The sequence below is a fragment of the Centruroides sculpturatus genome, unplaced genomic scaffold (assembly GCF_000671375.1).
Source record: "Centruroides sculpturatus isolate CEXI.00-Female unplaced genomic scaffold, Cexi_2.0 scaffold652, whole genome shotgun sequence".
Taxonomy (NCBI): domain Eukaryota; kingdom Metazoa; phylum Arthropoda; class Arachnida; order Scorpiones; family Buthidae; genus Centruroides; species Centruroides sculpturatus.
Genome location: NW_019384803.1, coordinates 52,437 through 69,964, shown reverse-complemented (window position 1 = coordinate 69,964; position 17,528 = coordinate 52,437). Strand labels below are relative to the sequence as shown.

The 17,528-nt window shown below is 39.5% G+C and overlaps 1 protein-coding gene and 2 pseudogenes across 1 annotated transcript; 1 reads left to right on the top strand and 2 right to left on the bottom strand.

Moving 5' to 3' along the window:
* Positions 1–1,082: 1,082 nt before the first annotated feature.
* On the bottom strand, positions 1,083–3,762 carry LOC111629579 (annotated as a pseudogene).
* Positions 3,763–4,101: 339 nt separating this feature from the next.
* Positions 4,102–4,989, top strand: LOC111629580 (annotated as a pseudogene).
* A 5,105-nt stretch (positions 4,990–10,094) lies between these two features.
* Positions 10,095–11,543, bottom strand: LOC111629578. Its single transcript, XM_023373489.1, has one exon. The coding sequence runs from the start codon at positions 11,450–11,452 to the stop codon at positions 10,202–10,204; it is 1,251 nt and encodes a 416-aa protein (XP_023229257.1). The 5' UTR covers positions 11,453–11,543; the 3' UTR covers positions 10,095–10,201.
* Between the last annotated feature and the right edge of the window lie 5,985 nt (positions 11,544–17,528).

Below are 17,528 nucleotides of genomic sequence, written 5' to 3'. Positions count from 1 at the left end.
AGCTAATTTTTTTAAAATCCGTCTATCTATGAGGAATTTTTTTCCGATGAGAAAAAAAAGGCTTCGATAATAATAAAAGTATTTCCCTGCTCCAGTGGAATTACATTCTAATCCAGAAGGTTAACCTAAATCCCGACGACATTATCTGGGATAAATGGACGCCTCATCAACGAAACGAAATGAGTCATCTCCCGATTGGTCTTGTTTTCTTAGGTATCAGTCTTACGTCAATTGCACCCTTCCCAGAACTGATGGAATTTACGAAAGGAATAATTTTCATCTATTAAGGGAATTTTCTGATGACCGCAAGCTACTGGATTTTAGTCAGCGACATTACCTATTAACACTTAGAAAGGCAAATTCAATTTGTCTCCCAATCTCTTACTTATTTGGAATCCATGATCCAACAACGGGAACACACACTCCCGAAAGACGAAACCCCTCAACTTCAATGGACTCTTCCTACTAGAGGCTTTGAATTGATAAAAACTTCATTTCTTAATTATCACAAAGAATATCAAGAGCTTAAAGCTCTAGTCACCCTACGTCTATCTCCACAGATAAGGAGAGGTTTGATAGACATAGGAGGTAAAGTTCTTAAATTCCTTTTTGGAACTGCCACCTTTGAAGATATTGAGACTGTAAATACCGAAATCTCGAAAATTAAGCATCGTAATGAAGGAATTACTCATTTAATTTACACAAACCACTTTATTAAACAATACATTAAATATAAGTAGAAATAATCGACATCAAATTTATGTATTATTCAAACGACAAGAATTCTTTGGAGAAATAATGAACTTATACAATTATAATCTGGCTTTCAAGATAATTCTTCGAACATGGTCGAATTTTCGGTCCAAGAACTACACCTCTAATTAGTGGAACTGCGAGAAGTGATTGATATACTAGCCCAGTGGCTCCCAACCAACCTTTTTTCATTAGCGTATCCAGTGACATGTCATTTCTCTAGATTGTACCCCCTAATTTAAGAAATTTAGTGAGTTCCTGTATTGTTAATTTTACATATTGAAACTTTACATTAAAAAAAAAGCTAATTTATAATGTTGCTAAAGAGAATATATTTACATTCATACATGTAAAAATAAATACATTTACAATACAAATATAAAAATTATAATAAAAATAAAATTGCACAAAAATCTAACTTGAAAGTATTTAATTTCGTATTAAAGGAGTTTAGTGGGAGCTTTGTCCTTGTTTTTTCTCGCATAATTTTTGTGTGTCAGGTTCGATTGATGCGAGGTATAATCTCAAATCTGGAACTGCCTTCAGCTTATTGCGATACTTATTTTTAATATATAGATAGGAAGAAAACGCTCTTTCCACAACCACAGTACTTGTAAATGACAACAAAAACTGAAGTGCTTTATCAGAAAGTAGCTCAAATTCTTTGTTAATGTCTGCCCAAAAGTTAAAAAGACATTTTGATTTAAATTGGCATTTTAAAATCGAATCGGTTGAAATTTCGTCAAATTCTCTTTTTCCTTACTTGGCAATTTAGCTACCTGAAAGTATTCCTCTTCAAATGAATTTAGAATCCAATAGTTTGTGTTGTCAGGTTTTGGAAAGTATTTCTGGAAATCTGATTTTAATCCTTGTAAATGTTCAATTATTTGTTGATTTAATTCTGGAGAATATCGTAATTTATTTTCAGATAAAAAACTGTGCAATCTTTCAAAAACTTCAGGTTGACTTTTTTTAATACATGACTTCCAAAAATCAAATTTTTAATTATAGATTCAATTTTGTCAGACACACTAAATATCGTTGTTTTATCTTGGAATGCCAAATTTAACTTATTTGTATGCAGAAAAATATCTGATAAATATGCGAGAGCCTGAAGCCATTTATCATCATGAAAATTTGGATGAGAGCTTGAAAAGATTGCTTTCAAAAAAACTCCTAAGCTCTAAAAAAACTCTCTAAGCTCAAATAGTCTGGTAAGAACTTTACCACGAGATAGCCATCTCACTTCTGTATGAAGGAGCAATGTAGAATGAAGACTCATCACGTCGTCACATAGAGCTTTAAAAAATTCTTGTGTTGTAGGCCTCGATTTTATAAAATTAACCACTTGGACAGCTTCATCAAGAACAAGTTTCAATTCACGAGGAAGGCTTTTAGAAGCTAAATTTTGTCTATGGATGCAGCAATGGCTCCAATTTACATTTGGGGCTACTTTCTTTACACGACTGAGAAGATATAGATTTGGCACCATCGGTACATAATCCACAGTAGTTAGACCAATCAATCCCCTTTTCTTTGACATAAGAATCAATAGCATTAAAAATATCCTCACTTCTTGTGTGTTCTGACAAAGGATGACAAAGTAATAGGTTTTCTTTAATTTCGTCATCGACCGTTATCTTGCTATAACAAGCAAGATAGCAAAATTGGTGACATCTGTGCTTTCTTCAACTTGAATAGCAAAAAATTTACTATTTTTAATTCGGCTTATTGTTGTCATTTCAACATCATCAGACCTCTCCTGAATTCTTCGAGTTATTGTATTGTTCGAAAGAGGAATGTTGTTAATTTTACGTACTTGGTCTTCTCAGAGCATACAGCGAACAGCATCTTTTATACAGAGAAGAATCAAATTCTCAGCTATGGTATGATTTTTGCCACATTTAGCAATACGGTATCTAGCTTTAACGGCATTTTCGTCAGATCGCAGGATCTCATTTTGCTCCAAGTGTTTAAAAAACTTATGTTCCTTGTTTTTATAATTGGGATGCTTCATTTGTACATGTCGTAGGAGTAAGGAAGGTTTCATGCAGCCATTACATAAAACATCTCCACATACTACAGGGCAGTTTTCATTTCCTATATAAGTAAATCCATATTTAATATATTCATTGCAGTATTTTCTGTTTTTCTCTTTTTTCTGGATTTTTCCAGTGTTTAGATAAGAAGTGCTGTTGTCTTGAGAGGTATTTGCCAATTGAACCCTTTCCACATTATGTGTTAACTCTTATTTTGTTCCTGGTTTCAACCATTTATCCATATCTAATGATAAATCAAAGGTGAAATTAACGTATCCAATTTCGAAATTTCTCTCAGTTGCGTGTCGCCCTGGCTTGAACTTTTATCGATGGCTAACGAAAATTTCCCGTTTTTGAAAAAAATAATCATGGCTATCGTATCGTCTGAAAATATTTTCTTATTTTGCATAGCACAGACAAATATATATATATATATTGTTTGTGCAATTTATTAATATGTATATTAATAAATGTAAAACAAAAACAAATGATATTTAGGAAGTTAGTTTTAATATAAAATTATAACAACTATCGCCATCTGCTTTGAAAAACGTTTCGATGTTGAAAAACGTTCTGATATCTCGGGAAAATCTGAAGAAACTAGCTATGTCCTTTTCCTTGCTAACAATATAAAATATTTTTTATAAACGAAAAAAAAATACTTTTTCGAACAACACGTGGGGATATTGTTGAGAGATATGTTGCGGTCGCAAACTAAATTCTTGTAAATAGTCAACATTTCTGTAAGGCGGTAAATTGCCCGGAGCGTTAGCCCATGAAGACACTTCTGGACTAGCTGCCGAGACTACCAGTCGCCCCTACGCTACGCTCCACGAACTGTGCTACTGCTTGTCATAAAAGCCAAAAAGATTGTAAGATTGGAGTCAGAATTTAATCTACTACTAGTTAATAAAGATGCTATGTCTTTTATGTTACAACATGTCGGTTGATTTACTTTAACCGGGCAGTTGGGAAACAAATACCCGACATTGGTGACCCGAACAAAAGACGAACACGTGCAAGTCTCAGGAGCTTGGACCGAGCAGCTACAATCCGCTAGCATCGAAGAACATCGCATGCGGATTGTACAGAGGTGGACAGCTACAGCATCGAGGGGACAGATTTAAAGTGAGGATACAATTTTATCTAGCAAAATACTCGATTTTGTGGATTATTCGACCACGTGTCTCGCTAACCCTAACGCTCGAAGCATAAAGGCAGACGGATCGTCGCAACAAAAGTTTCATTTCGCAATTATAAGTACGAACCTTTTTTTTTTTGGTTTCTTCGAGCGGCACCCCAAGAAGAAATGCAACCCTTGCAATCAGGGACAATCGCCAAGGTTTCTGTTAAACCACCTCCTTTTTTGGAGAGCGAACCCACAAATTTGGTTCAAACAGATGGAATCACAATTCTCACTAGTGGGAATCACCATAGAAGTAACAAAATTCCATCATGTGGTTTCGGCACTCCAGCCCGAGGAGTTAGCAGTCGTAGCCGATATTATTCTAACCCCCCCCCCAGTGGACAAGCCGTACAAGGCTCTTAAAGCCCGAATGTGCCGACAATATGCCGACAGTGAGGCGCAAAGGCTTAAGGATTTAATTTCGGGAATGCAGCTTGGGGACAAGAAGCCATCCAGACTGCTGTTAGAAATGCGTAGCAAGGCGTCAGCGCACATAGGTGACGACCTGCTAAAGTCGCTGTTCTTACAACGTTTACCATCTAACGTCCAGCAGATCCTAGCCATCTCGAACAACAGCCTCGGTAAACTGGCAGAGATGGCGGACGGTATAATAGCTGCAGCCGATAGCCCCGTTTCCGTACAAGCAGTCACTCAGGGAGACCAAACACTACATACGTTACTTTTAGATATCTCCTCCCACCTGGAACGACTGGAAGGTAGGGATAGATCCCAATCTAGAGAGAGATCCACGAACCGCCGGAGACAATCAAAGAGCCGCGAAGGAGCGCAGAAAGAAGGCCAATGCTGGTACCACCAGCGATTCAAAGAAAAAGCACTAAAGTGCACAAAACCCAGCAGTTTCCAACAGGGAAACTAGAAGGGCCGTCACTTGACGGTGCGGGTGGCGGCGCACTAGGAACACACCGTCTATATCTATATGACCAATCAACGGCCAAACGCTTCCTGGTCGACACGGGGGCAGATGTGTCAGTCATCCCCGTGCCACAAGAGCAAGCATACCGATCGCCTGAGAAATCACAACTTTTCGCTGTTAATGGGACAACAATAAATACCTTCGGCCAGAAGCTTTTCAAACTGGATCTAGGCCTCAGAAGAACCTTTCACTGGCCATTCATCATGGCAACAGTCTCTCAACCCATTATCGGAGCTGATTTTTTACGCCACTACGGGTTACTAGTAGACATTCGCCGCAGCTGCCTAGTCGATCCACTGACTAAGATGAACTCAAGAGGAAAAGTTACAGTGGGCTCACCAGCTGCCGTTAGATCAATAAGGGAAGACACGTTTTTTCACAAACTTTTGGCGGAATTTCCCAATCTGACGGAGGTTGCCACAGCACCCCACCTGGTAAAGCATAACGTGCAACACCACATAGAAACGAAGGGACCCCCAGTTTTCTCAAGGCCTCGACAATTACCGCCCAAAAAACTTAAAGCAGCAAGGCAAGAATTCAAGTACCTAGTCGCACAAGGCATCTGCCGCCCCTCAAAAAGTAGTTGGGCTAGTCCATTGCATATGGTGCCTAAGAGCAATGGGGGGGCGCCCTTGTGGCGATTTTCAAAGACTTAACGCAGCTATTGTCCCTGACCGATACCCCGTACCACATATGCAAGACTGCGTACAAATGCTGGAGGGGAAACAAATATATTCAACTTTAGACCTAGCAAAGGCATATCATCAGATCCCCGTCAAAGAGGAGGACATTCTGAAGACTGCAGTCACTACTCCATTCGGACTTTTTGAATACCTGTTTATGCCTTTCGGCCTTTCAAACGCAGCTGCTACTTTCCAACGCTTCATGAACCAAGTGCTACATTTACTAAAGGTTATAGAGGGCTGTCCGTAGTTTGCATTACAGACTTCTGCCCTGATGAAGATTGAAGGAAGTATAAAGCATGTGAATTGAAGTATGAAGTTAAAGATGAATAGGAAAGTGTGAAGTAAGGCATGGGACCAGAGGGCGTCTTGCATCGGCATTTATTNAAGGTTATAGAGGGCTGTCCGTAGTTTGCATTACAGACTTCTGCCCTGATGAAGATTGAAGGAAGTATAAAGCATGTGAATTGAAGTATGAAGTTAAAGATGAATAGGAAAGTGTGAAGTAAGGCATGGGACCAGAGGGCGTCTTGCATCGGCATTTATTGATTAAAAAGCATACAAATTACATTAAGAGTACATAAAAACACAATAAAAGGTTACAAGACTATCAACAAGATATTTAGATACCGCTTACAATAATGGCCTGCAGACAGCTAGCCGCTTTAACATGTAAAATAATACAGAGATCATGCTCCCATAACTATAAAACATAAATATACATAATTAACCTTAATACAATATTAGGAGCGTTGATGGCAGAGGGGATCACGGGGATCCTCTCTGAAGGATTTCATCTTCCGATGAACTGTCCACCGTGTTGTTACTATCATCCGAGTAATGATTGTTTTCGTTGTTGCTAAATTGTTCTTTTAAAGCTTCTGTCTTGATTATAAAGTCCTCGAAAATTTTCCAAAGATTTCTGTCACTAAAAATGTTCACCGGTTTTGGAGGCCAAGAAGGATTCTTTAATAGGTAACTGTAGAAGAGTTCTGATCGTTGGTTGCTGTATTTTTCACAGTGAAAGGCAAAATGGATTGCATCACCGATGTCACTATTGTTACAATCACATAAATTGTTGTCCTTTATTCTGAATCTGTGTAAGTAAGCAGGGAAGTTACCGTGGCCTAAGATTACCTGTGTGGTAAACTTGTTTGGTTTGTAGTAGCTGGCCTTTTTTCTGATGTTCACAGTTGGGATAAACTGAAAGCAGTTTCTACCTGTTTCAGCTGTCTCCCATTCCCGTTGCCAGATGTTGTTGATTAACGAAAGAAGGTATTTATTCAGGGTGGTGAGAGAAACGTCGTTGTATGATGGATTAATGTCACTATTAGCACCAAGTCTAGCCAGTTTATCGGCTCTGTCGTTTCCGTCATTACCACTGTGTCCTTTGACCCATGCAAAAGTTAATTGTCGTTTAGAGCCGAGAAGCTTGGCTGCCTCTTGGACTTTTCTTGATAAGATCGTGATCCGATTCCTGTTAATTAATCTATGAAGAGAAGCTCTGCTGTCCGTCATTATGTAAATATTTCCTTTAAAATTGTCAATGTTATTTTCTACATGGTTAATTGCTTTGAGAATTGCATATAACTCAGCTTGGGAGTTAGTACAGAGGGATCCTAGTTTATAATAGCACTGACGTACAGTTCTGTCTTTGGAGTTTTTAATTATAAAACCTGCACCTGTCCCTTTATCACTCCTGGATCCGTCAGTGTAAATTTTCCAAGTTGTTTTGATTTCTGTTTCAGATTTTTCCTCCCAGTGTATGCAAAAGTTTGGTTCTTCTGCCGGATGTGTTGTACATTCATTTTTCTTTAGGTTTCTATCAATTCCGTAATTTTTGTTATTTAAGTCAATGATCGTATTGTTCTTTTTTAACTCCGTGTATATTTCGTCGTTTTCGGGAAAGTAATGTTCGATTTGTTGGTTCATCGTTGTGAGGTGCCATTTCCAAGTTAGGTATTTGGCCCTTAGGTGTATCGGAAGGAGGTCTCCCATAATCTGGAGAGCACTAGTAGGTGCGGTGTTGTACGCCTTGTTAATTTTTATAGCAAATTTTCTTTGAATTGATGTAATCTTTTTCTTCATGTGAATATTTTCGAGTGCTTCCTTCCACACTTGAACCGCGTAAAGAATAGCTGGTTCTATTGCCGCTTCGTAAATGAATTTTGTATTTGTGAAGTTCAGACCCCACGTCTTTGCCGTGATCCAGTTAAGCATGTTCGCTTTCTGTTCCATGCTTTTGCAAATACTGCGAATATGATTGTGCCAATTTAATTTGTCATCGAAAAGAATGCCTAAGTAGTTGAGTTCCTGTTCCATTTTAATCTTTTTATTATTTATGAAAATCCTTGGCGGTCTTTTCAGCCTGTTACGCTTATTACGCCTCGTGCAGACCATACCGATTGTTTTCTCGTTGTTGATTGGAAGTTTGTTATCTTTGCTCCAAGTATAAATTTTTTCCAGTTGTTTATTCGCTATGTCTTCCAGTTTGTCTACATTTTGATGTGTTACCATCAATATGAGATCATCCGCAAAAGCCTGTATTATGGAGTTTTCGCCCCTTGACATAAGGTTAAGTAGGTCGTCACAGACTAAGTTCCATAACCCAGGTCCGCTTCGTGAACCCTGGGGGCATCCACGATTAGTGGGTCTGTTGATGGTGAAGGTGTTTGCATTATATACGATTGACCTGTTGTTCAGGTAGTCTTTGACTAGGTAAAAGATGTTGGCGGGGCAATTGGTTTGACGTAGACGGTTTAAAATGCTCGGCCACCATAGGTGGTCGAAAGCTTTATGAAAGTCAATTTTAACCAGCATTGTATGTTTATTCTCTTTCCATGCGTCGTGTATTATTTTTTTTGTTCTTAATGCTGCATCAACCGTCGATTTACCTGGCCTGAAGCCAAACTGGTTTTCATTTAGTTGACTGGTACTGGAGAGATGCCAATTTATACGCTCCATCATAAGACCGTCCAGTAGTTTACCCATTGTGGGCAGTAAGCTAATGGGTCTGTAGTTTTCTGGCTTGCTTGGATTGTCGGTCTTAGGAATTAATTTAATATCAGCGGTCTTCCATATTTTTGGGAAAAAACCTGTGGTCAGGCATTTGTTCAGAATGTGCACGAAGGCGATGGGGATCTCCTTAAAAGCTTCTTTTAACATTTCTACTGTGATGCCGTCGATGCCGGGCGATTTCCTGTTTGCCATAGTATTGATTGCCCTCTCGACTTCTCGAAAGGTAAACATTTTGTCGTTCTTACTATTGTAGGGTTGTGATATATTCCTTCTTATGTCCTGTTGTTTCGTAGTGTCACAGTCTTGATTATCTTCTGGAAAGTGGTAATTCAATATATGTTTGATATTTCCTTCAAGGTCAGTGTTTATTTCAGCGTCACCATCCGAGCCGATGACGTCTGGAGGGTAGATTTTTTTTTGTTTTTTCATAATCATGCTGTAGGGAGTGTCCCATGGGCCATTCTTGTTTGATTCGGTGCAGAAAACTTTCCAAGAGTTTGTTCGGGTTTTATTGATTAACTTCTTATACTGTTTTAGGGCGTCTTTATATTTGATTTTATAATTCTTTTCATCGTCGGTATTTTTGGCTCTAGTGTATTTTTTCCTCATTCTGTTGACTTCTCTTCTTTTGCGGTTCAGGGAATCATCCCACCATTTAGTTTTTCTTGGAGGTAGTTGTTTGTAACGAAGGGCCTTTGTACCTGCCTTTTTCAGTGCCTCAGTGAAGAACTGAGCATAACTGTCCATATCAGCGTGGGTTTTAATGTTCGGAAAATCATAGTTTTGCCAGCACCGAGCAAATTCTTGTCTAAATAGTGTCCAGTTTGTTTGTTTTGTCTGAAAAGAATGCTCCTTTGCCCTTATTGTTGTATTAGGTTGATTGATTTGAGTGAGGATGAAGCGGTGATCACTAGCAGACGGAATGAGGAGTGTTTCGCAATTATCGATTTCATGAGAAAGGTTGTCCGTGACAAGGCATACATCCGTCCATCCTTTAGCGAATGGGGTGTAAAATGTCGGATGCGTCGTCATATTGGTTGAAATTAAGTTGAACTCACCCATCATCTCAGTGATAAGCCTTCCCCTCCTGTCCTCTTTCTCATGAAACCAAACTGGCGATTTGCCGTTTAAATCACCCATGATCATGAGCCTACGGTTCCTAATTTTTCTAATTATGTTGGAAAGTTCTTCGACGCATTCTTCGTCGTCGTCTTCGGGTGAGAAGTAAGCACTTATGATTAAGATGGGTTCTGTGAGCTGGAGGATGATAGTAGTTAACCTGTCCGTGCACAGTTGTGGAATTCTTGCAATATCGATATGAGGATTGCAGCAAATTATGCCGCTCTTGGGCCTAGTTTTGTTGGTGCCAGATATCACCTTCCACTTGCCGAACCTCACAATATTGTTGTTTATGTGGTAAGGCTCTTGAATGCATATTAGGTCGATGTTAGTTTCATTAGCCGTTTGAACCAAGTTAGAGCATGCCGCCTTGCTCCGCTGCGTATTGATTTGGAGTATATTAAAGAAGTGGTTATTGCTGTTTAGATGCTGAGTTGAGTTATGTCTCTGAGTATTGGATTGTAAGTTGTTATAATCCATAATCGGTTCTCTTTATAGCCGCTTCTTTTAATCTTTTAGTGATTGGGCACATAGGGTGAAGTGCTCCGTGGTTTGTCGGCTGTTTCTTACTGTTTGGTGCATCTTTGTTATTTCTGTGACAGTTAACACAGCAAGGCGGCTTTTTGAGTCTGTCACACTCTGAATATTTGTGGTTCTCACCACAGTGCGAGCAGTGTTGTTCCTGGTCACAATCTTTGGCTATATGTCCGGTGCCACAGCATCGGTAGCACCTTGTTATAGGGATGTAATCATCCACTTTTATGGTGGCCCAATTTATCGAAATATGCTTCTCTTTAATGAAGGTGTTGCGTATTTGTGGTGCCACTGATAAGACAACATGCCTACAGTTTTCTGTCCGTCTCCCCCTATTCAGTATTGTACTGATCGTACACTGGTTTCTAAAAGTTTCTTCTTTTAAATCTCCCCATATGTCGTTTTGTTTATATATATATGTAGGTATGTCGTCTTCTTGGATGGATTGAGGTACGTTCAATAAAATCACTCTCGGTTTTTTCCCTTCTGATCGTTTACAATTAATCTTATCATCAAGTTCTTTAATTTCTTTGATTGCTTTTTCGAGCGATATGCTCTGGTCTCTGTCCCCTACTCTAATGCAGACACCATTGTCTTTTACTTTCCTGACCGTTTTGATTTTAATCTTCAGTTTGTGCGGTTCGATTTTACTTTTCAATACCTCTGTCACTTTGTCCATGTTAATTTGTTCCTCTTCTCCAGTCTGATCTTTGGGGTAAATAAGCACTGCGTGTGAGCCTCCAGTTCCTTCTTGATTCAATTTTTGATCTAAGGATTTCTGAATGTTTCTAGTTGTGTTACTTGGTTTGATGGTTCTTTTTAATATGTCGCTGTAAGTAGTATTCTGAGTAGTTTGTAGTGGTGCTTGTTGAGATTTGTTGTTTTCTACCCTTGCCATTTGCCTTCTAGTTTCCTTGACTATGGCGAACATCTCGTGTAGATAACCAAACATGTTTGCCACGCATTCCCTTATCTTACATCGCTCTTTTTGTTTCACATTGGTGTTGGTGTGCTCAGGGCACAATTCCATCACTGTGCTGAGCATATCTTTTGCCTCACTTAATAATGTTGTTTCTATTTCCTCTGTGGTTTGTTCCATTTCTTGGTCCGTAGTTTGGTCCTCCTCCTCGTCCATGTACACAATTGGGGTTCGTGTGCCCCTCGTTTGAAGTTTGGAATCATCCATGGTTAAGCACAATAGTTCAGATAATGTTAACACAAGATATAAAAACACCGTACAATTTTTATACAGTTAAAATAACTATATAATTATAATGACTAAAAATAATATAAATTTATAACTGATTACTATACTAAAATAATCGCTAAAAATTTTACAATTCTATCAATATATTACACAATGTAACAGGAGTAACGAATCCCGACAAAAAAGACCGAAAAACTTCCGAATTAGGGTCCGATGGAGTATCTGACCCGGCCACGTGGCGAGGTCAACGACCTTTGACACCTTTGTTCACAAGAAATTTAAAAATGTTCATATCTTAAAAACTAATTGACGTAAAAGCTCGAAATTTTTCACACACGTAGGGAATAGTCGGAACAAAGAAACACCCGAATATGATTAGCCCTGGTGGCCCGACAAGCCCGCACGGTGGCCCGATAAGCAAAACGTTGTGGTCGCAATAAAATAAAAACGGTAAGTCCGATTTCAATACCGTAAACGGCGGAGAAATCAGCACGAAATCCTCTATCGAACGATATATAAATCAGTCACTCACCGGTAAAATTCGCCTAAAAATGGCGACCGGAAAACATGAAAGTTCCGCAGCCCGTAACTTTCCGCTCGTAAGTCCGATCCTCACAAACTTGACGTTGTTAGATAGCTTACGTTGAGACGAATCCAATAATATATAATAATCCTCGGATTGGATAATATTGACTTCGATGCGGCGATCCAAAGCGGAGCTCGATACACACACAGCCTAACTGGTTCGCGACTCGACGCCCTCGGTTGCTATAGACATTTAATTGTAAAGTAAATAGAGGGCTGTCTGTCTTTAAGCTACAGACTTTTGCCCTATGGAAGTAGGAAGGAAGAGAAAGCATGAGATGTGAAGTGTGAAAAACAGGGAGATAGGACAGTGGGAAAGAAGTCATGGGCCCCAGAGCGCTTGCATCGGGTCATTTATTTAAAACCAAATACAAAGTACAAAACGGCACTCAGCTCGAGGCCTCTAACACAGTGTAAAATATTTACAATATTTACATGAAGATATACATGAAGAAAAATGGACAAACATTCTTGAGCTCTGTCCATCTGCACCCTTTAACCTAAATTTTGTCCATTGATTGTCTTTACATATACCCCTATCTTACTTAGGATATATAGCTTTGTGAACATTATATATACAATAAAACAAAATAACAAAATGTGCATAGACAGAAGAAGTGTGTCTTAATCTTCTTCGCTGTCCTCCTCACTGTCTTCTTCACTTTCTTCTTCACTGCCTTCTGTATTGTCCTCCATCGTACCATCTATGGAACTATAATTTTCTCTTTCCCCGGTTTCTTCCTCCTCGGGGGTTTCCTGATTAATCATTTTATCTGGTAGTAGGGCCTTTGTTTCCTTTATAAATTTCTCGAAAGTTTTCCAGATTTGCTTGTCATTAAAAATCCTGTTTAATTCCGGTGGCCAGCTCAATCCATTTTGAATACACTCCCTGTAAAAAGGGAAGCGGTTGTTTTCATATTTATCACATTGAAAAATGAAGTGGTGTGCATCTCCAACGCTCTCATGATCACAGTTGCATTTATTATTATTTTTGAATTTAAATCGATATAGATATGCTTCAAACTTTCCATGATTCGTCAAACACTGGGTTGTGTCCGGCTTTGGCTTGTAGTGTTTTATTTTTAAACGATTTTGGATGTCTGGTATGAATTTGTGACAGAGTCTCCCTGTTATTGAATTATTCCACTCTCTTTGCCATATTTTTATGGCCCAGTCCAGCAGTGAATTTTTTAAAACTGTTTTCGGAATTCTCCTATAAGTAATCTTACCATTCGAAATACTTGCCTTTTTTGCTAGCCAATCGGCCCTTTCATTTCCCTCTATGTCGTTGTGTGCTGGAATCCAGCTGTACATAATTTCNCACAAAAAAAATACAGTGCCTATGACCGGGAGCTCTTGGCTGCATACACGGCCATCAAGTACTTTAGGCATATGGTTGAAGGTCGACCGTTTATATTATTCACGGATCACAAACCACTGACTTATGCCTTCCAGCAAAAAGCTGACAAGTGTTCTCCGAGACAACTCAGACATTTGGACTTCATCAGTCAATTTACTACAGACATTCGTTTCGTAAAAGGAATGGACAATGTAGTAGCAGATGCTCTCTCACGCATCGCCATCTCCACCATCGAGACACCATCGTTTATAAACTTCCAAGAGATGGCGGTAGCGCAGCAAGGAGACACGGAACTACAAAAATTCCTAAGTAATACACCTAACTCTCTTAAGCTCCAGTCGCTGCCAGTAGGAGAGCCAGCTGTAGACCTATATTGTGACGTTTCCACTGGCCGGATACGACCATTCGTACCCAAGGACTTTCGTCGGCAAGTTTTTAACCAACTTCACGGACTTTCTCACCCAGGTGTCAGAGCTTCAATTAAACTTGTTCAAGAACAGTACGTATGGCCATCAATGAGAGCCAACATGTCAGCATGGGCCCGCACATGCATTCCATGCCAACAAGCAAAAGTCTCTCGACACACCCGGAGCCGGTTGGGCCTCTTTATCGCACCCAATGCCAAATTCGAACACGTCCACATCAACTTAGTAGGACCCTTGCCTCCATCAGATGGATACAGATACTGTCTCACCTGTGTTGANTTACCTGTGTGGTAAACTTGTTTGGTTTGTAGTAGCTGGCCTTTTTTCTGATGTTCACACTTGGGATAAACTGAAAGCAGTTTCTACCTGTTTCAGCTGTCTCCCATTCCCGTTGCCAGATGTTGTTGATTAACGAAAGAAGGTATTTTTTCAGGGTGGTGAGAGAAACGTCGTTGTATGATGCATTAATGTCCCTATTAGCACCAAGTCTAGCCAGTTTATCGGCTCTGTCGTTTCCGTCGTTACCACTGTGTCCTTTGACCCATGCAAACGTTATTTGTCGTTTAGAGCCTAGAAGCTTGGCTGCCTCTTGGACTTTTCTTGATAAGATCGTGATCCGATTCCTGTTAATTAATCTATAAAGAGAAGCTCTGCTATCTGTCATAATGTAGATATTTCCCTTAAAATTGTCAATGTTATTTTCTACATGGTTAATTGCTTTAAGAATTGCATATAACTCAGCTTGGGAGTTAGTACAGAGGGATCCTAGTTTATAATAGCACTGATATACAGTTCTGTCTTTGGAGTTTTTAATTATAAAACCTGCACCTGTCCCTTTGTCACTCCTGGATCCGTCAGTGTAAATTTTCCAAGTTGTATTAATTTCTGTTTCGGATTTATCCTCCCAGTGTATGCAAAAATTTGGTTCCTCTGCCGGATGTGTTGTACATTCATTTTTCTTTAGGTTTCTATCTATTCCGTAGTTTTTGTTATTTAAGTCAATGATCGTATTGTTCTTTTTTAACTCCATGTATATTTCGTCGTCTTCGGGAAAGTAATGTTCGATTTGTTGGTTCGTCGTTGTGAGGTGCCATTTCCAAGTTAGGTACTTGGCCCTTAGGTGTATCGGAAGCAGGTCTCCCATAATCTGAAGAGCACTAGTTGGTGCGGTGTTGTACGCCTTGTTAATTTTTATAGCAAATTTTCTTTGAATTGATGTAATCTTTTTCTTCATGTGAATATTATCGAGTGCCTCCTTCCACACCTGAACCGCGTAAAGAATAGCTGGCTCTATTGCTGCTTCGTAAATGAATTTTGTATTTGTGAAGTTCAGACCCCACGTCTTTGCCGTGATCCAGTTAAGCATGTTCGCTTTCTGCTCCATGCTTTTGCAAATACTGCGAATGTGATTGTGCCAATTTAATTTGTCATCGAAAAGAATGCCTAAGTAGTTGAGTTCCCGTTCCATTTTAATCTTTTTATTATTTATAAAAATTCTTGGCGGTCTTTTCAGCCTGTTACGCTTATTACGCCTCGTGCAGACCATACCGATTGTTTTCTCGTTGTTGATTGGAAGTTTGTTATCTGTGCTCCAAGCGTATATTTTTTCCAGTTGTTTGTTCTCTATGTCTTCCAGTTTGTCTACATTTTGATGTGTTACCATCAAAATGAGATCATCCGCAAAAGCCTGTATTATGGAGTTTTCGCCCCTTGACATAAGGTTAAGTAGGTCATCACAGACTAAGTTCCATAACCCAGGTCCGCTTCGTGATCCCTGGGGGCAGCCACGGTTAGTAGGTCTGTTGACGGTGAAGGTGTTTGCATTATATACGATTGACCTGTTGTTAAGATAGTCTTTGACTAGGTAAAAGATGTTTGCGGGGCAATTGGTTTGACGTAGACGGTTTAAAATGCTCGGCCACCATAGGTGGTCGAAAGCTTTATGAAAGTCAATTTTAACCAGCATTGTATGTTTATTCTCTTTCCATGCGTCGTGTATTATTTTTTTTGTTCTTAATGCTGCATCAACCGTCGATTTACCTGGCCTGAAGCCAAACTGGTTTTCATTTAGTTGGTTGGTACTGGAGAGATGCCAATTTATACGCTCCATCATGAGACCATCCAGTAGCTTACCCATTGTGGGCAGTAAGCTAATGGGTCTGTAGTTTTCTGGCTTGCTTGGATTGTCGGTCTTGGGAATTAATTTTATGTCGGCGATCTTCCATATTTTAGGGAAAAATCCTGTGGTTAGGCATTTGTTCAGAATGTGCACGAAGGCGATGGGAATCTCATTAAAAGCCTCTTTTAACATCTCTACCGTGATGCCGTCGATGCCGGGTGATTTCCTGATTGCCATAGTTTTGATTGCCCGCTCTACTTCTCTAAAGGTAAACATCTTGTCATTCTTATTATTATAGAGCTGAGATATATTCCTTCTTATGCCCTGTTGTTTCGTAGTGTCACAGTCTTGATTATCTTCTGGAAAGTGGTAATTCAATATATGTTTGATGTTTCCTTCGAGGTCAGTGTTTATATCAGCGTCACCATCTGAACAGGTGACGTCCGGAAGAAAGGTTTTCTTCTGCTTTTTCATAATCATGCTGTAGGGGATATCCCATGGGCCATTTCTGTTAGATTCGGTGCAGAAAGCTTTCCAAGATCCTGTACGGGTCTTATTAATTAACTTCTTATACTGTTTTAGGGTGTCGTTATATTTGATTTTATAATTCTTTTCCTCATCGGTGTTTTTGGCTCTTATGTATTTTTTTCTCATTCTGTTGACCTCTCTTCTTTTTCGATTCAGGGAGTCATCCCACCATTTTGTTTTCCTTGGAGGTAATTGTTTGTATTTAAGGGCCTTTGCACCCGCAATTTTCAGTGCCTCAGTAAAGAACTGAGCATAACTGTCCATATCATCGTGGGTGTTAATATTTGGGAAGTCATATCTTTGCCAGCACCGAGCAAATTCTTGTCTAAATAGTGTCCAGTTCGTTTGTTTCGCCTGAAATGAGTTTTCCATCGCCCTTATTGTAGTATTAGGTTGTTTAATCTGGGTAAGGATGAAGCGGTGGTCACTAGCTGAAGGAATGAGTAGCGTCTCGCAATTATCGATCTCATGAGAAAGGTTGTCCGTGACAAAGCATACGTCCGTCCATCCTTTAGCGAATGGGGTATAGAACGTCGGGTGCGTCGTCATATTGGTTGAGATTAAGTTGAATTCGCCCATCATTTCAGTTATAATCCTGCCCCTCTTGTCCTCTTTCTCATGAAACCATACTGGGGATTTGCCGTTTAAATCACCCATAATCATGACCCTTTGGTTTCTGATTTTTCTGAGTATGCTGGAAAGTTCTTTGACGCATTCTTCGTCGTCATCTTCCGGTGAGAAGTAAGCACTTATGATTAAGATAGGATCAGAGAGCTGGAGGATGATAGTAGTTAACCTGTCTGTGCACAACTGTGGAATTTTTGCAATATCAATATTAGAATTGCAGCATATTATGCCGCTCTTAGGCCTAGATTTGTTGGTACCAGATATCACCCTCCACCTGCCGAACCTCACAATGTTATTGTTTATGTGGTAAGGTTCTTGTATGCAGATTAGGTCAATATTCATCTCATTAGCCGTTTGAATCAAGTTAGAGCATGCCGCCTTGCTTCGCTGCGTGTTGATTTGGAGTGAAAG

Excerpts from the sequence above, each read along its gene's own strand:
- LOC111629578 (XM_023373489.1), bottom strand. The coding sequence starts at position 11,452 with ATGGATGATTCCAAACTTCAAACGAGGGGCACACGAACCCCAATTGTG.